We start from the raw sequence: 26,066 nt of genomic DNA, 5'->3' as shown, positions 1-26,066 counted from the left end.
CTTTTCATGTGATTTTGCATGTTCAGTCCCACCTGAAGCTCTTGCCAGAGTGTCCAGGTTGAAATGGGCTCCCTTGAGAGTATAACTGCTGGCCGCCAGCAGTGGAGGACGGCACCATCATCTTCTTATCAGCTAAACGCAAACAGAACAAAGACAGATCCTTATCCAGCTCACACTCGATGACTACATTTAAGAGAGGACACACAACCACATATCACATTACAGCAACATCTGTATCAGCTACAGCAAAAAGAAAAGAGGAACAGAGTCAAACCTCAAGGTAAACTTATTAGAATTAACCAGCTTCGACCAGCTAATGACTATAAACAACCAGCTCTGACCAGCTAGAAACAGGATTTTACATGTTTAAACTGGAATTTCCAACTCAAGATCTTTAAAAGGACCATTTATAGACTGTATACACCTAATATCAAGCATTAAAATAACGTACAAACTTGATCTGGCAGACATGAGCAGGCTTTGTAATACATTAAGTGAAATTACAGTAAATTGCATGTTTAGATTGAAATCAGCATGTGCTGGTTAGATATGTGTAAGAACATACATCCAGGGATCCCTGAGTACATGTCGCTGAAGCGCGGGTCTCTCTCCTGCGAGAACAGTGAATCGGTTTTGTCGATGGTCTTGCCTGCCTCGTGAACCCCAGCTGGGACGCTGGCAACCGGCACCTGTGGACATCGATATGAGAAGGTCTGCTTGACAATTTAACTAAGGGAAACTGAATGCTAATAAATGCAAAATGAGAAATGAAATAAACACAAACCAAACTTTCCTGAAAGTATAAAACAGCACCTTTTCACAAAGAATTTATATATATATATATATATATTCTTACATATTTACAATCAGTATATCATATTTATCGTTTACTGAAAACACAGAGTAATAGTGTTTATATATTACAATATATCAATTGACTATGCTGAATAACACAATTAACAGTTTTCCTCATATTGAAAATGTGTGACTAATATTTACTTATTTACTTACTGTAAAGCATGTAATTTAAAATTCAATAATGCACTTAATAATAAATAGAGTTAAATTGAATAAAATATAGTACTGTGAGTATAAATATATTTGAACACGTACATAGTACACAACAGTTCTTTCTGTTCCTCAAACCTGATTGGCTGAGAGGAGTGCAATATTCTAGTGATGACATAACTCTGACCGTTTCAAATTCTTGCTGTATTTCGAACAGCGAGTGTCATGGTGGATGCCCAAATCCACTATAATTTTATAAATAATGCTGTTATTGTGTCAAGGAATGTAGTTTTGAGAGTTTTCCAGGCGAGACTGTACTTGTTTAGACTTCAAATATGCGGTAGTAGTTGCACACAAAAGAGGGCTTTTAAAGACACTCTGTGATGTTTTTTTAATATATTTACAAACTTGCGTTGTCAAAACTGTTGCATAAATGCGTTATAACACAAGTAACCACGCAATATGACCATATAATATGACACTGCTACGAGTGTTATATTGCGATTATGCAACAATGACAGCACAAGTCATTTATATATTGTATAATATATAATAAAATTATAATATAAAAATATAAAATTTTACTCAGTTATATTGCAAATATATATTGTGATATCTATCTATATATAGATAGATATATATTGCAAATATATCCTCCAAGCCACAAGGATGCACTGTTTCTATATGTATTTAGCTATGTTTTGAAATAAAACAGCGCATCCTTGTGGCACGGAGGACACAGACGAGCATACACACCACGGTGATATGAAGTGACACAGAATAAAGTCGTTATTTTAGTTTTCTTCGCTTACAAAAAGTGTTCCTGTCACTTCATATAAACCAGATTGCACGTCTGATGGCAGATGGAGTATTCTGACGACAACTTTTCATACCTTTTATGAACCTTGACACTGTTATTTACTTCCTGATTTTCATCCAAAATATTTTAAATTGTGTTCCGAAGACGAACTGAGCTTTTATGGGTTTGGAACGACATGGGGGTGATTGATTAATGACACAATTTCCATGTTGGGGTGGAGTAACCCTTTAACACTTATGACTAAAAGCAAATGTGTATCAAGTTGTGTAAGTTTTTAAAAAGACGAAAGGGATGTTACATGTGTGACTTCACCTCATAACTATGGCCTATATTTATCAGCATGCATTGCATCCTAACAAATGTCAAAAAGCATTAAGTGCACAAAAGTGACCTCACATTTTGCACTGGAATCAACTCTGGAAGAACTTCCATTTGTTTCATCCATTAGGAATTTAAAAAATGAAGAGTTTTGAGCCATGAATTAAATCAGCGGCTTTGAGATAAATTAAAACATTACAATTGGCACGAAAAACAGATAACTTCATTTAATCGTTATTGTAAAAACTGAGCACAGCATACTGGAATTGAGGCAGAATTACATGAACTGAAATGCAACTGGCTTGAAAACATAATCAAGCGGGCAAAGGATGAGCAAGTAATGACTATTTGGATAAAGATGACATTTCTTTGTAAAAAAAAAAAAAAAAAAAAAAAAAAACTGCTTGGAAGAATTGTTGCATGCATAAAAGATCCATTAAAAAATAAATGTTTTATTTTGATTGCATGCTTATTTTAGATTCTTTTATGAGACAGTTGCACATGCCATGAAGTATTATTGCAAATTACATAATTAAATGAGAAACAACTGTGTACAATATACAATTTTGTAATACAGCTATTTACCTTTTAACTTAGTATAGAAATAATGTTTTATTAGTTGTCTTGTAGCTTAATATTCATGCACACAACACAGATCAGTTTGTTTGGTTTTTAATGCCACACCAGCTTCTTTGTATATTTTCATGATTAAAAAAAAACATACTTGGGTTATTAATATTTAATTTACAAAAAATATATATATATATATATATATTTTTTTTTTTATCTGGTGCCCCTGGGGAGCTTCATTGGCTGATCTTCAATTTGAAGTATACATCAGCTTTAGCTGTGACACTGATTTAAGAGGGACTTGCATATAAAACAAAAGTGGATAAATTATATGCACTACACAAGCTAAAAAGAGTAATGCACCTGTAAGTGCTAGGAGACTAAATGACAGACTAAAAGGAAAGAGTTTGCACCTGTGACAGGTCATAAGCAGTAAGTCCATCTCTCTGGTGAACCTCCAGTTCGGCCTGCTGTTGCTGCTGAAGCTGCCTGCATTAAAACACACACAACACACAACTTTAACATCAACACCTGCTGTGTATCATGCTCCCAAATGAGTAAAAGCATCATTAACTGCTCATCTAGACATATACCAGTCAGATAAACGACCCCAAATGAATATTCGGTTTCAGTAAAAACAGATCAATCGTATATGTAACACTCCAATACATATTCTTTATAGAAGTTCATCAAAGACAAAAATCTGCCTCGGTGAAATAGTGTGCTAAATTGCATGATATTATAATAAACTTAGCACATGCTTTTCTTTAGCACAGATTTTTACTACAGCAGAACACTACTGTACAGTAGTTTGAACCTTAAACCTTTGAGTTGGCAGCCAGGAAATGTAATCACTAAGCCACACAATCTATATTCTATCCTAAATAATATTCTGTTTACAATAAAATACTCCATACTTGAGTATTACATAAACATAATCTACTATCTACACTGGCAGTATCCTAACTGAAATGGACCCTAATAAGTAAACAACTTCAAGTGCACTACATAGGCAGCCACTCTTTCTTATTTACTGTGACACACAGGAAACATTTGCTTTTAGCACATAACCGAAAAGCACAAAATGGATAAATAAAATACAAATAATATTTATTACCATTTATAATGTTTTTTTATATATATATATAATTATTGTCATTACTACTACTACTACTACTACTACTACTAATAATAATACACATAAATACTGGAGAAAAGAGTTTTAATGTTAAACTAATCTTATCAAAATCAATAGTAATAATAATAGTAATCATTATCATTAGTAATCATAATCAAATAGTAATTATTATTTTAATAATTACATATGTAATAATATTTTATATAAAATATACTTTTTTATATATAGTATAATAATAATAAATAATAATAATAACAACAATTTTAAAAACAATAATAGTCCAGTAATATGGATATAAACATTTATTAATATACATTTAAAATAATAATATTTTATTATTATAGCAACAATAATTTAAAAATAATGTAATTGTTTAAATTAATAATAATAATGTATATAAATACTAAGAAAGTTGTTTTCAATAACCTATAACCTATTAAGTACCTATGCTACTGATGAGATCAATGAGCACAAAATCAATAACAACAACTTAATCCTAAAATATTAATATATAAATGATTATTGTTATTATTGACATTACAGTATTGAAAATAATATATTTACAATCAACATTTCTTTGCACCTCATCTGCCATCTTTGGTGGACTGAAAGACTGAAAGGGAGCATGACAATACATTATAGGGCTGAACCTTTTGAGTCAAAAATGCAATTTCAATGATTTCAAATCCTGCCTATGTGGACAACTCACTAGGTTTTGGAAAAAATGATTCTCTGACCACTTTTGAACTGAATGGAAATTCCCTTTTGAGAAGCAAATGATGCCTTTGTTCAGTTTCACTATCAGTATGATGTTGCATTGAGCTTCAAATATACCTGCAAATGAAATAAGGGCTGCTTTCCTTATCTAAAGGAAAGCCTTTGATCAAAAAAACTATTAAATCAAGAGGTGGTAGGAAACTGCCCATGAAAACACACGTGTATGCAGACATTAGCACATCCAGGAACCACACTAGGCCACCTGGAGCAACCGAGGAACGAGATGGATCAAACCCAAGACACTGAACTGCACTTGAACTTCTCGAGAACAGAAAGAACGGAGAGGAAAAACTGAAACAAAACTGCAAAAACATCCAAGCATCCAAGTTTCCACAGGAGCCAAACTCTCCCCTGCCTCCCTCCGCAATTAACTCTCTATGTCTATAACCATGACAAACATTACAGGAACGCCACAGCGCTTTCATCTCGGCATGGGAAATCATGTGGCGGTAACGTGTCGCCGGTGATGTTTCTGAACGGGAAGGGTCTCGGAGGAAGCGAGGCCAAATCCCCAGAGCAGCTACAGGACGATTGGTGTTTGTCATGGAGACAAGGAAGGAGCGAACAGCACAGAACTGGACCGTGCATGCTGAGAGAGACGGATATAAATGGAGACAAGCAGAGAGAAAGAGACAGAAAATAAGAGAGACAAGAGAACAACATGCACTGACTGATTATTTCCAGAAACTCCACATCTTTGCTGAAACACACGGAGACCTGTTTCAGCTCGTCAGTCTGGGTTGTCTGGGTTGACAAGCTGACTAGCTGCTAATTTAGCTGATTTAGGGTCATGGCCACCAAACACTGAGAAATCTTTTGGTAATATATGCTAAACACATTATTTAAAGAGTCAAAACTATTCACTTTAAATAGTGAAAATTATATATATATATATATATATATATATATATATATATATATATATATATATATATATATATATATATATATATAATTCCTTTTAAAATAATTTATATTTTAAATGTTAATTGCAATTTTTCTAATAAAAATAAAAATGTACAATTAAAATTTTAAATACAAAAAATTTTGAAACCTGTGTTAAAATATTTATATTAAAAATTAAAATATAAAATAAAATTAAAATATCTCAAATAGGCCCAAGCATCACCATAACCCTGCATAGGACAAGAGGTTTGGAGAACAGATGGATTATAATTACAAAAATTATTGTTAACAATTTCTATAAACAGGCAAAATTATTTTTCTTTCTATTTTTTTCTTTTTTTTTTAGAATGAATTAAAAAAAAATCAACAAATTTTTATAGTATTGTATTTTTCCCCACTGAAATGAATTTTTCTTATAAAGCTGCACCTCTAAATTGTATCGCTAAATAGGCTAAAATAGCTTAACATAAAAAATAATACAGAGCTTCTGGTTGACTAATCATTCTGAGCCATTGCGAACAGCTGTGTTTTCCACCCATTAACATGAGCGGTGAAGCCGACCTACCGTCGTGCTTTCTGGATAGTTTAGGTCTCAATGGTTAAACAGCTTAGTGTTAACACCAGCACACTCGTATCCACAGATGTTACACTGGTCTAGTCAGGAGTGTTTTATGCTATAAATGGGCCACACATTGAGACACAACATCACCTTCCCTTTATTTGTGTTTCAACAGAACAAACTTTCAAAACAAGGCCAAATGGGACTCCATCTCTGCTGAAAACTGCATCTGGATCGGTTTCTGCCAGGCCGTAGAAAGAAGAAGTAACTTTGGCAAACAGCTTTTGAGTTGTAAAGCTGGTCTTCCACACAAAACTGTATTTATGGTGTCATGTCAGCCAAATCCATTTCAAGTGCATTCGTCTTTCTTAGGCTGTACACTCCTTTACTCAGCAAAAGTAAATCATTCTGCAATAAAATATCACTGATGTTACAGTATCAAGTGCAGCACCTCTGAATGCCATGCACTCATGCAGCGCTCGTCCACAAGCTTTGACGGCTGTTGTGATTTGTGTGTCTGCCTGGCGCCTGTAAGAAAATATCTAAACTTTTGTTTCAGAATTGCTAATGATCTGTCTGTTTGTCGTGAGGATCTAAAAGCTGCACATCCTTTATATAGAGATGTCTGTAGATGGATATCTAGGTTTTGTGGCGGTATAGCATTACATTTAATGCTGGAAACACAAAGACAAACCCCAGATGAACCCCAGTGATTCATCACTGTCCCCTTCAGCAACACGGCTCGCAAGACATCACTGGGCATTTTAAGGCCAAACAATAGAACTAAAAACATATCTTAATATTTTTAGCCTGTTGTTGAGATGGATCCATAATTTCAACAATCAAACTCTGTAACCTAGTAATAGCACTACATGCAATACCAACTTAATCAGTAAAAACTTAGTAGTTTTATCTATCACGGCACATTCAATTGATCAAAACTAAACAGATTTAAAATGCCAAGAAAGATTTTTCAGATAAATGTTATTTTGAACTTTCTTTTCATCAAATAACAGCGAAATGTAACATTTTTCACGAGAAATGTTTCTGAAGGATCATGTGACATTGAAGACTGGATTAATGATGCTGAAAATTCAGCTTTGATCACAGAAATAAATTACATTTTTAAATATATTCAACTAGAAAAAAAATATTTCAAACAGTAATAACATTTAATTTTTTTTCTTTTAGTTTTTACTGTATTTTAGCTCAAATATATGCAGCCATGGTGAGCAGAAGACACTTCTTTATAAAATATTTTATTTACTTTTGAACATACTTTTTTACTAAAACGTTAAGGCATGCAATGAATTGAATAATTTTTAATAATTGAATAATTATAATTAATGCAAATAAACTGCTAAATCCGTGTTTCACTGAAACACTGGGAATTTACAGAAATGAACTGAACTTCGAGACTTTATCTGCATTTTTGCTGCTGATTTTATTCAGTGATAATTTTCCCTTTCACAGAAACTCTGAACATCACTTCTGTTCAAATATATAGAATGAAGAAAGATTTGAGAGCTGCCGCACAAGGGATTTCCTATAAATAAACTAAAAGAGACGTCAGAACTTGAATACAGAGCACATTAACTGCTTTCATGGTGTTTATGGAGATGTGGTTTTATAAATGGCCATTGTGCAAGAAGAGCTGCATGCAGATTTACACAGAAGGACAACAAAAGGGAAAGTTAATAATGCCTGAATTGTCATTGTCTTAATCAATTCCTTTAAACACAGCATGTCAGTCTGTAACAGGGTGTATTTGGCTCTATTTGAGCTTATCTGGTTACCTACCACACGCTCTGTCTGAGGGGTGATTGTTTATCGCTCTCTCCATGCCCTCTTTTCACTGTCTATTTTGCAGGCAGTTTGCCAGTCTCACCTTGGCTCTGCTGTGCATGAATATTCATCTCACCGCTGTCTGCTGCTGTTATTATTTACCCATAATCTCAAAGTCAATACGGAGAGAATGACACATAGTGTGCGAAAGCTTTGTTTATTTCTGCCCATTTTCTGGATGTCTTTCACCCTGGGATTTCTTGGCTTGCCCACTGCCAGAACTCATTCCCTTAATCGGTATTTCTGTCTTGTTCTCCAGTAAAAATATCTAAACGCCCCTCTAACAAGATGATTTTTCATTCAACAGATATTAAGAGCTGTTTTCAAATAATTTATCTTGAATTAAGCTTGTTTTTCTTACCCTATTGCTACTATCCTATCCTATTAGATTTTCTTGTTTCTCCCTCTGAATGTTTCTGAAATGATATACAAAGAATAATTAGATAAAAATCAGTCAGTCTGCCATTAGCCATTCACAGTATTAGAGTCCTGTTTGAATGATCTAAGTGCATGGTCTAAAGCGCACGACCCAGTTGCAATCAGGGTGTATACGAATTCACTTTTGCTAGTTTAACGACGGGAAAACGGGTGTTTATTGGGTGTAACGTACCAAAAAACCTATCAGAGTCTCATCTCCCGTCCCCTTTAACACAGCTGTGCTCGCAGCGTGGTGGGTTCGCTATTTACATGGCAGAATGTAATTTTTAATTTACAAAAATGTTTGTGTGCCGCACGTCCCTGTGTGTGTAATAAGCAAAGTCTACGCATGTTGTACACCTGTCTATAGGCACATATTACTAACACGCTCTTTAAATAACAAAGAAAACATTCTGCACCAGACTTTAAACAAGGTTTGAAAGTTCCTCAAAATAGCAACGTGCCAACAATGCACCTGAACATACCTCTTTTTTAGACCAGCATCCCAATGGGTGCACAACTGGGCAAAAATGCATTTTCTATTTAAACCTTGCACCTTTCTACTGGGTGTATGATAGGGCTCATAGTGTTATTAATTTAACTAAAACTAAAAAAAAAAAAAAAAAAGTTACCTAAAATAAAATAAACATTAAAATAAAATAAAACATATACAAAAACTTAATTTCAGCTAGTGGCCAGGCAAAAGTCTCATTTCAGTTTACCTTGATGTAATAAAATAACTTAAACTTAAATAACTTATTTTTTGTGAAACTAGTAATTTTCATGTCCAATTGTATTTTTATGGAAGCTCTGCCTTTCTAGCTCCCTCTGAGAAAATGCCCCTAGAGCAACTCATTCCAGCTTTCTTCCATGTGTCATGCGCTGGGGAGTCTGGGATAGAAGATGCCAAGTGTGATAAATGTCTCCCATATATTCACACTCTCCCAAATGTACAACACACACACAAACATAATCACTCAGGTGTTTACAGGCACACACACACACCCCCTTATTCCACCAAAGTCAAATACTGTTAGACTCGGACAGGCCATAAAAATGCCTTGTATGAAAACAGGTATGGTGTGTGGCTTAAAAATTGAAAAATAACCAACACTTAATTGAAATATATTATAAAAATATTATATTAAAAATAATAACCAACACTTAATTGGATTTTTTCCCAATTCATTAAAATAATTTAAATCAAGCAATTTAGCATAGCTAATAAATCAGATAATTTCACCAAGGCAGTATTTGACCAAAAAATACAATAAAACCAGTAATATTGTGAAATACTAATACAATTTAAAATAACTGTTTTCTAATTGAATATATTATAAAAAATGTATTTATTCTTGAATTTTTTAAGAACATATCTACAATCCTTAGCGTCTCATAATGCTTCTGAAATCATTATAATATGCATTTTTGTTGCTCAAGAAACATTTCTGATTATTTTTCAATGTTAAAAACAGTGCTGCCTCATTATTTTTTTTTTCAGGATCAGTTTGAAGTATAAATATTTTGTAACATTTTAAATGTCTTAACTGTTACTTTGAACCATTTATTGCATCCTTGCTGAATACGTTTTTTATTTTATTTTGAGTATTACCTTTGAACAGAACTTTATTTGCCATGCTACTGTAAATCGCAGGAAACACAGAGATAAATCCTCATAAATAAAAAAGACATATCCAAATAATGTAGCCGCTCTATTCCCAGAGTAAATTTCAGCACCCTGATCTCACAAACATTTTATAATATACACACCTAGCCTATAATTGTTGCAAAATCAGGTTCTGTTGTGGTCGACATAATTTGGTTTTCTCTGAGTTCAGTAGCCTGGCAATATAGAGCAGTATATGAACACTTATTCCACACACATAACAAACATGTTATGAGAGCTCAAACATTACAACGGGCAAAGACTCCCTTGTTTTTCATTGTGTGAAGAGAATTACTGGTGAGGAAATTATGGATTGATGAGAAAGTTTATTGACCGTGGAAGAGGGGAATGTCCGTTGTAGCCGATTTCATTAGCATTCATTAGCAGTGTTGCGGAAGCTACTTCGAAACCGTTGTTCGAAACCAACCTATAAACGTCCCAGATTTCAAAGAAGACAAACCCCATTTGAGTTACACACATTGTTAAAAATAACAGCTTTAATAATAATAACAAACTAGCTTTAAACAGCCAAAACAGACCAACCTAACTATCCTGACCAAGCTGGGAGAACAGCTGACTGCGTCAGTCAGTATAACGGTTCTATTTATGAGCAGAAACTACAAAAAAAGTCACTAATACTACACTAAAGCTAACGTTTTATATATGTAAGATTACAAAACTAAAGAGACAGTTCACCTTTAGTTGCACGGCTTGTTTTTTTCTCTCCATAATATGAAATTTAGAAGTTTGTCATGCTAAATCATGACTTGGCTAATTACTGGGATGCTATGTTATATGCTACACAGCTACTGTCACTGTTCGGATAAATGACATAAAATTCTATAAAAAATTTTTACACATTTTTCCTCAAACTGATTCTGGATCAGAAAGGGACACAAACTTTTTTTCAAAGCCTAGCAAGCTGTCATTTAAATGCTACCTTTGCAGATGCGTCAAACAGCAGGTAACAAAACAACACTGCCTTCGTTATGAAGCAGAGAAATACGGAGTTTGGGCATGAAACTCTAGATGGCACAGTCCGATAGGTCTAGGTCTAAGTCAACATAATAATCGTTTCATGGCTCAGCTGATTGGTTCTCTCTTGTATCGGTAGCCAATGAGCTCGCTGCTCAGCATTCAGATATATGACTAGTGCTTGCTGTAGCAGTTGCAGCTTGCTTAAGAAACCCTCCACCTTCCCCAGCTCCACCTGTATAGATCTGCTAAGAGGCGATTCATTTATGCTATGGGGTTATTTAAAGTATGTTATATTTGCAGCAGCAATATTTATTACATGCTCACAGCAGAATGTTGTAGATGCAGCAGTGCAGCAGATCTGTTCTGCCAAAACCAAATACTTTCACTGTCATGTACATTACCATTGCCAATCCCATGAGAGTTGTCATGACAGAAATGTTGATGGTGAATTATCATTCATTCAGTACTGAATAGTGTAAAAAACGAGTTCAATGTAATTAAGAAAATAACTACTGTAGTCAATGTTTACAGTTATCAGAGTAATGCATTGCTAGCTTAGCAACACTTAGCTAACTTAAGGCTAAAAAAAAATCTCTCATATGATTAAAATCAAATTATGTAGCCAAATCAGTCCAGTGCGTTTAATTTTAGTAAGGATGCTCTCTTAAAATGCCTTTTCAGACAAACAACAGAGCATTAATCAGCTCAATAGGTTTTGTAACAGTGCACTGACAGATTAGGGTAATATGTACTGTGAAAACGGTCTCATTTACTGACTATTTTCACCTCCCTTGACCACGTCTTTAGACAAGCCCACACTAAAAGACAAAATAAATACACCCGAAGTTGCACCTGAGGGCAAAGTAAACACAACCTGCTTTAAATGCACATCTACCAGTTCCCAGCACCTGTGCGGGCATAAATCAAGCCCATTCTGCCAGCACCAGCTGAATGGGCAAATATTTCACAAGTGTTAAACAGAAGGAGAATAAATGCTATTGATTTCAGGCTTGAGGCCACACAGGCCCAAACATCTCGAGGCTGGTCACATGGTTATGGCAGACTGGTGCTACAATTACACAAACTAGCCAAAACCATCAGTCAGTCATCAGAAGAAAAAGCACTTGTTTGCACACTACTATGAAAGTAAACTTTTTGTTTGTTTGTTTTGCCTGAAAAAGTTCAGTTAAAAAGTTTTCATTTAGCATAAAAACCAAAAGATAAACCAACAGTTAATGCAATAATCAATTAAGTAATTAAATGTATTTCATAATAGACACTCAAATAAAGGTTGAGTTTTATATAAACATTAAAATTATATAATATATGGATTTAGCAGACGCTTTTATTCAAAGCGACTTACAGTGCATTCAGGCTATCCAATTTTTACCTACCATGTGTTCCCGGGGAATTGAACCCCCAACCTTGCGATTTATAGCAATGTAATGACAATTATAATGACATGATTATGTTTCTATTCCAATTTGTTGAAAAGGTGGCTGCAATGAAAACTAGTTTTCAAGCTTAGATTAAATAAAGATGACTAATGTGAAGTAAAAATCAATGTGTTTAACAAAATGCTCTTCCCCAGAGTTATTTTCTTCTAGCTAAAAAATGAGTTTATCTATGTTTATGTGATTTTGGTAATGTTAAGGTAAATGCAACATTATGTGACATACTGTTTCCAAGCTGTTTTATTGACGTCTTTTTAAAAACAAGAAATCGATATTGTTAATTTAGGACTGTTGGAGTTTATCCATGTTGTGTGCACCATATGTGCCACCAGAGAAATGGTAATTTTACACTTCTGTTAGAGTCCATGAATTCGGCCCTCCAAAACATTTTTGTCCGAAACCGAAAATTCATTTTGATGCACCACCATTTTGCATTATATTAGCAGTCAGGATAAGTTTGGACATACTTGACATTGGTGTTGGTGCAGATGATGTACTCAATCTCGTCTGAATAAGGGTTCTGGAAGGTGAAGCTGCTGGTTCTGATGAGCATCCACTCTCTGTTCTTCATCCTGAACCGATACATGACCGAGAGAACCTGTCCTTTCAGCTTGACCACCTAAAAACCACAGAAGAACACAGGAGGACGGTGAACATCAGTTCACATCACATGCATTTACATCTTAGAAATTCAAACATCACATTATGCAACTGCATGTTACTTTGCGAAGAACTGAAGACCTTTTAGATAACGAATGGTGCAAAACTTGCCACTGACAAAAAAGCCAAATGGGCTTGCTTAGTTGGGGACTCTTAATTTCTGGCAATACCACTGACTTGATTGCACAGACATTATTGGAAGAGAGCTGAACTGGATCACTGAATCATCAATGAACTGATTTTAACAGAAAAATTTACTGTTTGTTAATTGTCCTTTATTTTATTCAGAAACTATTTTCCTGTTTGACAAGGTAAAGCACAATCTGGATTGTATAAAGTTAATAAAGGTGACCTGACTTAACTTGACAAACATCACTGAGCCTCTAACTTGGACTTTATTATTTAAGTAAGAACATACAAATGGCTGGTGCAACCCTACTGGGGTCTTTATTTTAATGCTTCACATGAATGAACAATGACTGTAATCGGCAAAAGAATGAGCAAAATATGACCAATCAGTTCCAACAGGAAATACCAAACCTATTATCAAAGTCCCCCACCAGGATCTAAAATTAACACTTGTCAAGTGCCAAATGTGAACACAAATTAGCTTTAGAAATTAGGAACATGAGGACTATTATATGCTTTATGCAAGAATGATAATCTGTCCCTCATTGATGCTGGTGACATGAGTGATTCAATTCAGAAAGCAATCAAACCCACTGCATTACAGACAACATCAATGACTAACAACGTTTACCTCAGTGGAAAATCTACCATCATTGGTTTTTCTAGGATGCACAAGGGTTTTTCCCTTTCCCATTTTGAGCTAAAGTCAGACTCTGAACTTCATCCACAGTCACCTCTATCCCATCCAAATACAGAAATTGCTTTAGATACAAAAAGCGGTGTTCAGAGAAAACAACCCTTCACTCAAAAGAGCACGAAATACCATCAGAAAGATCTTCAGAGTTCTGATGAAAACGGCTCTCTTAAACAGCACAGATGGCCAAACTTCAAGGGAGAAAAAATACAGCGAGTTAAAAGAAGAAAAAGGAAAACTTCACTTTTTCGGGCGTACCTGTATATTCTGCTTTGAGAAAGGAAAGAGGATATGGGAAATATATATTTTTTTATGGGGTTGAATTGAAGTGTACATAGTTAAGCAGTACAGAGTTACAGAGTTTAATATAATTGGGAAACATAAATGCAAATCATATAATCTGATATAATTCTGAAAAACAATTTTCAACGACTTCTGTTAGGCCATATAGCAGATTAGCCAATATCTGGCTGGTATATGACTGGTATATGTCTAGATGAGCAGTTAATGATGCTTTTACTCATTTGGGAGCATGATACACAGCAGGTGTTGATGTTAAAGTTGTGTGTTGTGTGTGTTTTAATGCAGGCAGCTTCAGCAGCAACAGCAGGCCGAACTGGAGGTTCACCAGAGAGATGGACTTACTGCTTATGACCTGTCACAGGTGCAAACTCTTTCCTTTTAGTCTGTCATTTAGTCTCCTAGCACTTACAGGTGCATTAAATATTTATATTGAAACTTTAAACTTTATTTAAGCTTCAGTTTTAGTAATTCTAGTACCTCAGGTTATTTTATTTCAGTTATGCGCCAAAGCAACATCTCCAATTTCTGTTTAGGGTTTTTAAAGTTTTTTCAAATTTGTGTATTTTATTTATATAATATTTCAAAAATTTAAGTTGATTTTAAAACGAAGCCATTATGGTTTCTGGATCTCTCTACGGTTTTCGTTTTCCATTCTTTTATGACAAATGGTTTCTTCATCTTCACGCATTCTGTCAAGTAGGAATCCAGTAGTTCGCAACATCAACTGATTTTGTGCAACCCTGTGAATGTATATTTTTCTAGCCTCTGACATCTGCCGAGACTCAAAATCGAAACTACAGGCCAAGAATAACACGCTTTCACAGTCTCGCTATGCATAAATCGTCGGCTTTTGTCCAACTTGACTTCAAAAGTACAAGATAAGACACAGATAAGACTCAGAAACAGGTGTGTGTGGCCTGTGTGTGGCCTCAAGTTTTGAAGATGTCCAGTTATCTGAAGGCTTTTCTGGATGTCAGCCAGAGGGGTCTTTATCAGCCATCAACAGACATACACAGAGAAACAGGCGAAAGTACTTTGACAAATCTCTTTGTGGTGTACTTGACCATTCAACCTTAGCCTTCTGGGAGAAGTGAGGTGGAGGATTGAGGGTCTTTTAAAAAGCAAAGCACATAATATAGAAGGCATGATCATCTATGAAGTAAAAACACTGCACCCATCATTCAAGTGCCCACAATATCATCCCTGACGTGCAATACCAACACACACACACACACACACACACACACACACACACACACACACACACACACACACACACACACAAATACAGTTATGTATTGTATTTGTTTATAATGATAGCTGTTAACTCCCAGATGGGAACTTGAAGAGAAAGAAAAAAAGGACCAAAAAAGGACCAAAAGCTGGGGAAATAAAGAGCAGGATAAAAGAAAAACTGAGTTTTTGTAAAAGTCTAAAGATAAGGAGACGGGATAAGGTGCTCTTTACCTCCATCCTTTCTCCTTATCTTTGGTCTTTACAAAAACTCAGTTTTAACATTAGAATTTGTATTAAAATAACTAAATTATAGAATAATAAGAAATCAATTTAAGCTATATATACAAACTATATATATATATATATATACACTAATAACAAAATGCCCGATAGTAAGTTAAGGATAAAGAAAGGGGTCTGAAAAAGACTGAAAGCCAGGAAAATAAAGAGCAGAATAAAAGAAAAAAGACAGGTTTTGTAAAAGATCAAAAATAAAGAGATGAGGTAAAAAAAACAGCAACAGAGGTGTTGCAACAAGAAGAGCGAGAAGAGGAAATCAAAAAGACCTTGTGAAGAGCACCAGCTTGTGGTTTAATTGGCAACGGGATACAAAAACAGAAAGACAAACAACAACAGAATGGAGAAAACCTCTTCAAATGGCATCCAAACAGAAGCGACCACTCAACCACTCTCCAATGTTCTCAGCAGGTACTCGATGGACTCAGAGAAACTCTCAGCGGTGGCCAATCAACACGTATTAACTGATGGAGACTTTCAGCTACTAGTACTGAATGACTAACCAAACAGCACAAGTTCACTTCCTAGTGCTGACTAGAGCGGGGAAGCAAAGGATTGTCAAGTAGAATATGTTTTTACTGGCAAGCAATGTTTCACATAATGTCACCCCAGAGCTCAGAGTTTGCTCTTTCACAGCTCTGGAGTCTATCGAGTTCTCACCTTGTCTTAGATTTTTCACCTAAACTTCCTGAGAAGAAACAAATATAGCTGACATTCAGTGAGCCTTGAGCTATAAAATGTATGTAGTCAGCAGCTCAGATCAACTGCTCATGGGAAAAATATCATGAGTTCATTTTGAGATGGTTCATGATGCAGACCTGACAAATCTGAGCATGGTTTGAGATCTCTTGAAACGTTAGCAGATACATGAGAGGACCCGTTCGCATGTGTTTCTCTCAGGATATTAAAGAAACATGACTTTGATTCATGTCTTCATCAGAAAGAAGTTAAATCTCAATGAGAAACATCAAATGAACGTTTTTTCGAAGGTATTATGAAAATCTTCAAGAAGTTAAGAAATGTCTTAAGATAAATTGTAGGAAGTTCATAAAAATGTTTCTAAGGGCAAGTTCTCAAATATTTCCTTAAAAGCTTCTTAATTTTATTAAGAAGAAAATTATGGCTTTGGTGTTTTATGATTATATGGTGATTCTTAAATATAAAAATTCTATAGAAGAAGAATATTATTATCCATTCCTAGGAGACTCCATTAGCTCTTATTTTATCTTGAAGAGAACATCGAGAGATCTCATTTATGATTTCTTCCCTACAGGATCACGGAGCTGATGACTGTGAGTGGGACTGGATCACCGCTGCTGGTTGGGTGTGTTTTTGTTGGTGTACCTGCTGGAAGCTCTCTCGCAGGTGGCTCTGGTCCTCTGGGTGGCAGAACTCCAGAATGTCTTTGCCGAGAAGATCCTGTGCAAACCCAATAAAAAGAACAAGAGTCAAGTGAATTTGATATGAACTTGATCGGAACAAACTCTTTGTACTTTTTAAACACAGAGCACAGACAGCATCAGGGTCATAATGAATAATCACTGGAAAATGTTGACTATTTCCAGAATAAGCCTCAATATTCTCTATTATTTAGAGAACAGTCTGACTTGTCATGAATCTGTGATTGAGGCTGAAATATGTATTGCATTCCAAATTCTAAATATTGGACAGAGTTGTTGCTCCCGCCCCTCCCCTTCAGACATGATGCTTACGCAGGTTGCCAGATTGAGGACACATAAGAGTAACAAGCACAGTTATCAAATGGAAGCGATAAGACCTAAATTGAACGTAGATGAGAGGCCTCTGGTTACACTGCTTTTTAGATGGATGCTGAGGCTTTTAAGGTTGGTTAGAATCTGTGATCTCTGATCCAGTTTGTTTGCTCGTTTCCATGGCTGCAACCCGGGGGATTAAAATACTTTTGGGTAAATTGGCAGTGGGCGGAATCACACAGACGAAAACAAACAGGCATTCCAACATGTAATGCACATTTCAAAGTAAAATAACTGGCTGTTTCACGTTTATTTGTAAAAACAAATACGTTTCCTAAATATCTGCAAACATATAACGGCATTTTTATGCTTAAGTGCAGTCAAAAAAGTTAAATAAAGCTCCTTTAATATACAGTTGCATGTTGAGTGAAACTGACCTGAGGCTGGTAGCCAATCACGTTGATGCAGCGAGGGTCCACGAAAGTGATAATGCCATCCGAGTTGTGGCGGGAAAGGAATTCTGTCGGCACAGAGAGTCCGTTCATATCCATGGAAACTGGAGAACTGGTCACCTGAGAGACGAGATAAAGAGATTTTTACTTGTTTTGTTCGATAGGATTCTTAAGACTATGAAAGAATTAGTTATAGTTGTCTATGCACATTAAGATGTGGGAGGGTATTTATTGAATAAAAATCACATTTAAGAGCTAGACATATCAAAAATACATGAATTTAGACATATTTTGAAACATTAAGCGAACATAAATGCTTAATGAAAACATAAATAGTTTTCTGCTGTGACCATGAGTATAACAAGTGAGTTTGTTATTTGAGAGCTGACATGGTGCTGTAATGAAAGACGAATTAAGCTCCCAGAAATATCATGCAATAAAAAATATAAATAAGTTAAGGTAACCGACAGATTCAACATATCCTAATACATCTTATTAGAACATGTTAATAGTGTTGCCATGTGGTTACTAGGGTGTTCTAGTTGTTAGAATGCTGCCATGTGGTTGCTAGGATGTTCTACTTGATAGAATGTTGCTATGCAGTTATTAGGATGCTCCAGTTGTTACAATATTGCCATGCAGTTGCTAGAATGTTCTAGTTATTAGAATGTTGCCATGAGGTTACTAGGATGTTCTATTTGTTAGAACATTGCCATGCAGTTACTAGGGAGTTCTAGTTGTTAGAGTGTAGTTATGGGATTGCTAGGATGTTCTAGTTTTTAGAATGTTGTAACGAGCTTACTAGATTGTTCTAGTTGTTAGAATGGTGCTCTGTGGTTGCTTGCTAGGGTGCACTTGTTAGAATGTTGCCATGAGGTTATTATGATGTTCTAGTTTTTAGAATGTTGCCATGCGGTTGCTAAGGTGTTGTACTTGTTATAATGATGCCATGCAGTTACTAGAATGTTCTAGTTGTTACAATGTTGCCATGCGGTTGTGGAGCACTGGGCCTTTTCCTGGTGGGCCGCTGGTCAATGTGGGCCGGCCCACCCAGTACACAAATATATAATATATATATATATATTTTTTAAATGACGGAAATCATAATATTACATCTCTTTTCTATGCAAATGGATGAGTGAGTTCAATTGCGCGACAAGTAGTGTGTTTTATTAGCATGTAAGTGTTTTTCCCTTCCTCCCTGTTTAGTTTAGTCTACTCCATTGCGTATCTTGAAACACGCCCCCTTTCACGTCGTCTAATTTACAGAGAGAGAGAAAGATTCATCTAGTACAGCAAATTTGTCTGAGCAGCAGGCCACTGTATACGTTCACTTAAAACATAACCGACTGTGTTTACAAGAATACTTGCAGAGACAATTATTTTGAGATAATTTTGTGTGTAAATGTTTGTTCAGAAGTTACGATACGTGAAAGATTATTAATTCTGTGTACGCGCATTGTCTGAAACTGCTCTCAGTGCGTCCTCTGAACGAGTGCGGACAAGCTCTGAATGTGTGCGAATGGTTTAAAACGCTTGAATCGTCAAGATTTAGAAACAAGTGCAAATGATCGACTATGATCTGTTATTCACAAATCGGATCATGAACTTGTATTAATGAGCCAAAGATTATTGAACATCTCGAATGAATAAAGACGTCAAGTTCATCTGTAAATCACATAAAGCTATCGTTTGAGTTTATAATCTTTTATTTCATGCATGATTCGTACGGATCTGTTAACTGAATGCAAAGTGTGAGTGCTAGGAGATACATTTGCTAGCATGTACAGCTGCTCCACGCAGGTTTTTTTTTTTTTTTTTTTTTTAAATGGAGGATCAGTTCCCCTATTTGTAAAAAAAAACAAAAAAAAAACTGTTTACTTAAATATTAAATTAATAAATGGCAGCAAAACAGAGGCGCATGCATTATGAGGTCGTGGGCTGCTGTGAGCCAGAAAGTCCAGGGCCACTTTTTGGTACCCAGTCCGCCCCTGCTGGTGTATTCTACTTGTTATAATGTTGCCATGCAGTTACTAGGATGTTCTAGCTTTTACAATGTTGCCATGCAGTTGTTAGGGTATTTGTTGTTTTTAGAATGTTGCCATGAAGTTACAATAGGATATATTACTATGGTGTTCTAGACATTAGAATGTTACTATGTGGTATGTAGGGTGTTCTTGACAGTTGCAATAGTGTTCAGCTTGGCTGCTTGATCGTTACTATATGGTTCCTATTGTGTCCCAGGGAGTTGGAAACATGTTGGCATGCAGTTGCTAATAGCTATGTTTTTTTGCCATATATGTCAGAGATTCAGACATACCTGCAGTCTTCCAATTGCAACCAAGCAGTATTTGCTGGTTTGACCTGCTTCTGTGTCTTCATCCGGAATGGTCATGCCTGGAAATGTCACAAGAACAGCCATTTGTCCAAACAAACACTAACAGCCAACTGAAAACGTGGAGATCCTGATGACTAACATGTTTATTCCTACATAATTTTCTAATGAAATGCTCTATTGCAACAGCACACAAGGACCTGTTTGGAAATCTTTACACAAGAACCAGTCTTCGATCGCACTAATTAGCATCTGTTTGATATTTTTGTCCATGTCTCTCTGACTCATCAGGATTTTTTATTCTTTATGCATAATGTCTTATTTTAGTTCTCCAAAATCAGTAGCAAAATGGTTATTGTTCCTGGACGCTGTTGTGCCATGTTTATGTGGAGTAAATGGGACATGAAGTCATGGCAGATGGGAATCAAGGCGGCGATTCATGTCCTGGAGTTTGCTTAACCAGGAACATGAATCTCTTTAATTACTTTAATGATTTCTCGTTGACACACTTCCTACTTTGCCTTAACCTCATTACGGTTGATGGCTAAAAAGCTTTGCAGGATACAACGATCTTTGTTAATGACTCAAAGAAAAGAAAAAACAAACATAAGGGAAAAAATACTTTATACTTTCACACTTAATAAAAAAAGTATAAAAAGTTACGAGTATCTTTTTTTCCAACAGAATTGTTCTTATTACACTTTTTTTCTACTAATTGACGCCATTTTCAACTTATTTTATTGTTAAAATGTTTTATAATAAAAAAAATTGGAAGAAAAGTGAGATGTGGGCCTATTGTCATGTCCATAGAGTGCATCAGACAGATTTCAGAAGTAAAAAAAAAAATATATATATATATATATTTTCTCCATAGAATTAATTTTGAATGATAACTTGTAAAAAGTAGTTGCTAACTGGTGGTTTATGCTTTTATTGAGGTCATCAGCCCAAACCATTCAGCTTATTTTTTTAATATTCGTGAATTTGCAGCAGCAGAATTCATGGTGAATCACTACCCATGATTCTCCAGTGATATCTTCACTGATCAAAGTATTGAGATAAGCAAAATGGGCCAAAAGAACACATTTCACATTCTTTCAATTTACTTATTTTGCATTTACATAAAACATTCCCTATATATAATCAACATCTTTAATTAATAGATTTATATTTTTCCATCGTTTCTATCAATGCCATTCACAATGCTTCACTGGATTGTAGTTCTTTCCCTTCCCTCATTAAAGCCTGTACAAAGTCTTATACCTTTTTGTCTGGTTTTCAAATACTATTTTTTGCTTAGATTCAAAGTTTATAATGTGATTAACCTTGATTCAGAACAATTTAAAGATTTTCTATAAATGAATGAGGAAAACACTGGAAAAACTAGAACCAAGGCCACTGAAAAACTCTTGCACTCTATTGCAGACAGTCTTCTCAAGGTTAAAGTAATTCAAAAGAGTTCCTTTTGAGTCTTTGAGACCAGTTCATTTAAAGGATCGCTTCATAAGACTCTGCATTTGTCACACTGTGTGTTTGCTTTTTTTATGCATGCAGCAAATATATATAGAACAATATAAATGCAGAGAGATATATGGACAATTCATTGTCATTAGTTCATGGTCTGTTCCCAGCATTCACACTGCAACCTGTCACCCTGATTAAATACAACTCGATTAATCAGCGGTGCAGGGAACACTAGTTCGCAAAACGAATGACTCTGTGCTACAAATAAACAGGAAACGGTATATATATCACTGCATAAATGACACATTCAAGAAAAAAAAACTTCTCTACAAACCAGCCTGCATACCATGGACAGATGCACCGATGGTTTGAATTAATTTACTGCTTTTAATTTGCACAAACTGACATTATACAAGCAGACAGAATTCATTTGGTCGCATATCAAAGTAATAAAGAGCACATAAAGTCTTGTGTTTGTTTTGCAAATGCTAGAAAACTGATCAACAATGCATATCACGGCCATCTGGTGAGGCCAGAGCGCTTCCTAACTGTTAATGCAGTGATCAGTGTGATGAAAACGATATGAGATGTCTTTGTTTAGATCGCTACATTCCAATATGACACCATAATGGCTGACAATCAAGTGTTGCAGGTTATTTTTATCCTTACTTTGTGCCACTATGCAACGAACAGGATGTCCAGCATGTGTAATTAATTTTTACGACACACATTTGTTGGGAGATGCGCTCGGGGGATACCTGGAAAACCTCCAGCAAAGATACGAGGCTAAAAGTTCACATTTTTGAGTTCAGGGTTGCTCAATTCTCTATCCATTTCTTCTTTTCTCACTGCACACATGCTGTTGTGCTAATGGGAATCACAGGCTGGGGGGGATCTTGCATGCCGGTGTCATATGGGAGTCATCCAAAACTCCAGACAGTTCTGCCGACTGAAGGATTCTAATGGAATTTTAGCACCGAATTCCAGAGTTCTGATAGTTCAAGAAGTTCAAACACATGTTCCAAACAATGTGTTCAACTAGGCTTCGGATTGCGAGTTAAGGATTTACGGTAAGCAAAACACATTCATAATATTGCTACTCCTCATTTGTACTGGAGCAAAATATATTAATGATAATAATTTTAACAACTGGAACTTTGTTGTAACAATTACTGACACACATAAATGTACTGGTTCCAAAAAAGATTCACTGAATCATTTGCATCACTGATATTAAATGCAAACTTAAAGGAATAATTAATTCACCCAAAAATGAAAACTCTCAACCTATAATTATCTTCAGGATGCTCCAAACCCATAAGACTTTGGTTAGTCTTAAAAACACAAAATATTTTTTTTTAATTAAGTTTGAATAATTTATGAGGTACTGAATAAACGAGTTCATTGAATCAGCGATGATGGGTGAGCTTCACTGTTTACCATTATGTCTCCGCTAGGTAGTGTATGTGTATTTATAAATATGAATAATATTTCCATAACAATTAAATATAATATTAGCCTCAAATCATCTTTTAGTTACTCATTCCACAAACCTGGTCCTCTTCTGAGTATGTGTTTGCGTCTCTCAGAATTGTTTGTATATTTGAATGCTTCTCTCTGATTCAGTGGCTTTGAGTGTGTTTGTGTAAGTACCCGCTGGCGGCCAGGCCTTGATGTAACCGGTACAGTGCACAACAGAGTACTGCGCCTCCCCCTCCTTAGATGGGCCAAGACCGTTCCTGTGAACGAAAGAGACACAGAAAGAGATTGAAACAAACAAAACATGTCTGGTACTAGTGTTTGCTACTTTAAAGTTGGCATTTGGGACATATGAGGATTTGGATCTGATTTGGAAAGCCGGGACGCACCTCAGCAAAAATGTTCCCTTCAGCATTTCATATCAAAACAAAACACAGAAGCACAACAACAACACGACTCCATCTGCACACATCAAGATGATTGCAGTTCTGCTTTCCTAAAGCTTGTATTTCAATACTTTTTTCAATTCACTGCTGTTTAAAAAATTGGGGTTGGTAAGAGTTTATGTTTTTATGTTCTTGTGCTCACCAAGGCCGCATTTATTTGATCAAAAATACATTAAATTTAAAGTTAAATAAACAAAGTTCATCATTAATGTCTTTATATTTTTTGATCGTTTCAATGCATCATTTTGTATAAAAGCTAATTTCTTACTGACCCCAAACATTTGAAAGGTATAGTAACTTATAATTAATCTTAAGTTTAGTTTTAGTAAATTTTGGTAACACTTTAGTATATGGACCGATTCTCACTAATATACTTGTTGTTTGCTAGCATGCATTTACTAGCTGTTTATTAGTTCTTATAAACCACATATTAATGCCTTAGTCTGCATAACAATATTTCAGATCCCTTAATCCTGCCCCATACCTAAACTTAACACCTACCTTACTAACTATTAATAAGCAGTAATTAGAATTAAGAGTTTAAAAGCCGTAGTTAACAGTTAGTTAATAGCGATGGTTGGATCATAAAATAAAGTGTGAACAAAATTTTAATTTCAGTTAAGTTTTATTATTTCAATTTCTAGATATTTCATGCAAGTAATGCAATTTCTATGATAATAACACCCACATACAAAAATATTCACTGAAAATAATAGCTTTAGAATATTAGAATATTCTAAAATAGAAAATTAGGGATATTAGAAAAGAGAAGGGAAACTAAATTTGCACATTATTTTCCCTGAATCAGTTCCATCTATTAATACGAAGAACGTTGTGTGTCTTTCTCATAATATTCTTCATGCACAATCCAATCCCCCCCGTCAAATCAGTCAAGATTAGATTGAACATTTTCCATTTACTTTGCATTCATTTTTTTTTTTTTTTAGATTTCGGGTCCAACTTCTAGCTATGCCATTTGCATTCATTATTTCATTCTCCTGCAAGAAACACCAGGTCATGGGTTTGATTCCCAGGGAAAACATGTAATGATAAAAATAACGCGCGCTACAGCAATTACAATTGAGTGCAAGCTCTGAGACAGGGGAAGAACATAGTGGAATATGGAAAAACTGTGACGTTTTCCTTTAAATAATAATGAAAATCTATATTTATTATTTGAGATTTATTATCCAACAATATCCCTCATCAACGCTGGCCCCTCTGACCTTGTTTTGTGAACTTTACGAACTGTTGTATAAATTCTTGACACACGTACACCATTTATCAACTAGACATGTATACTTTGTACACAGATATTCCTGGAAGAGGTGATTCCTGCATTCCAGAGCTGTCAAAACCCGCACAACACACAGCGCTGCAAGACTGATGCAGACGAATAACACCTGCTGCGGAGGAGCCCAGCGGGTTAAACATCAGGGTCAAAGGGCAAATTACAGGAGAAATTAACAGGAACATTGGCGTGAAATTCTTAGGAGCAAATTCTAAGAATTTACTTTAAGGAAACTAAATTCCTTGAAGAATTCATGTAATGCCAAATGTTCTAACTGACACCGAAAAGTGCCGCAAGACAAATTGTGGTTCAGATAAGATAAGAGTTTATTTAATAAACTGTGTGCTGCTACTTTCATTGTTTCAAGACTAACCATTATTCCATGGAAAAAGAAAAAAAAGAAAGAAAAAAGTGAAACATGCAGTCATTATTTAAAAAGTTGCTGGTGTAACTGATGTATTCAAGTTCATTCAGTCAGGTTAAATTATATTTTTTATATTTTTTGACTTAAATCAAACTAGTTAATTTGTATGTTAACACATCAAACTAGATGTGGAGCTAGATTTTTAGGTTATTTTCTAATACCATGATACTTTTTTCTTAGTTTAGTTTTTAAATGGTTGGATTGCATATGTAAGCCCAAAAATGAAGAATTAGCAATGTTATGTACTAATGCATAAGCTGTGCTTTAATTTAGAGGATGTTTGGTCAATAGTTTGGGGTTGAATAACTGCAGAATTGGTTGAAAATGTGAAATTTAAAAACTGCTTCGAAAAAAAAAATCATACCTGTATCTCTTTCTCATGCTGGACAACCGATTCAGTGAGATATGATCCAGTGGAGCACTTCCACACCTACAGAAACATATAAAAACAGATAAAGCCTCATCATAAATGGATAAGAATACAAATGCAATGTACATTTTTCTTAAACATTAAGGCTTGGAAACCTTAAATTAAATCGGTTATGATAATAAAATGATGAAAAGAAAAATATTAAAAAAGAATATTCGTATTAAACTAAATGTATTCAAGGGCTGTATTAACCAGATAATTATGTAACAAACAAACAAACAAATAAAAATAAAAGAGGAAATAATGTTTTTTTTTGTT

At 35.1% G+C, this 26,066-nt stretch overlaps 1 protein-coding gene across 4 annotated transcripts in view; it reads right to left on the bottom strand.

The window, feature by feature from the left end:
- The window catches only part of LOC113052008 (aryl hydrocarbon receptor nuclear translocator 2-like), a 65,610-nt gene that overhangs the window by 10,075 nt on the left and 29,469 nt on the right, over window positions 1-26,066 (bottom strand). For all 4 annotated transcript variants that reach the window (XM_026216249.1, XM_026216247.1, XM_026216248.1 and 1 more), the window contains 9 exons: window positions 25,743-25,808; window positions 23,392-23,477; window positions 20,260-20,336; window positions 17,925-18,059; window positions 17,120-17,194; window positions 12,924-13,075; window positions 3,130-3,205; window positions 566-689; window positions 33-132 (listed from right to left, as the gene is read on the bottom strand). In XM_026216249.1, the coding sequence (XP_026072034.1) occupies window positions 33-132; window positions 566-689; window positions 3,130-3,205; window positions 12,924-13,075; window positions 17,120-17,194; window positions 17,925-18,059; window positions 20,260-20,336; window positions 23,392-23,477; window positions 25,743-25,808 (891 nt within the window). The remainder of the gene's footprint in view (window positions 1-32; window positions 133-565; window positions 690-3,129; window positions 3,206-12,923; window positions 13,076-17,119; window positions 17,195-17,924; window positions 18,060-20,259; window positions 20,337-23,391; window positions 23,478-25,742; window positions 25,809-26,066) is intronic.

The sequence above is a fragment of the Carassius auratus genome, chromosome 32 (genome assembly GCF_003368295.1).
Source record: "Carassius auratus strain Wakin chromosome 32, ASM336829v1, whole genome shotgun sequence".
Lineage (NCBI taxonomy): Eukaryota > Metazoa > Chordata > Actinopteri > Cypriniformes > Cyprinidae > Carassius > Carassius auratus.
Note: the sequence above shows the minus strand (reverse complement) of the source record. Positions and strands in the feature narration are given on the sequence as shown.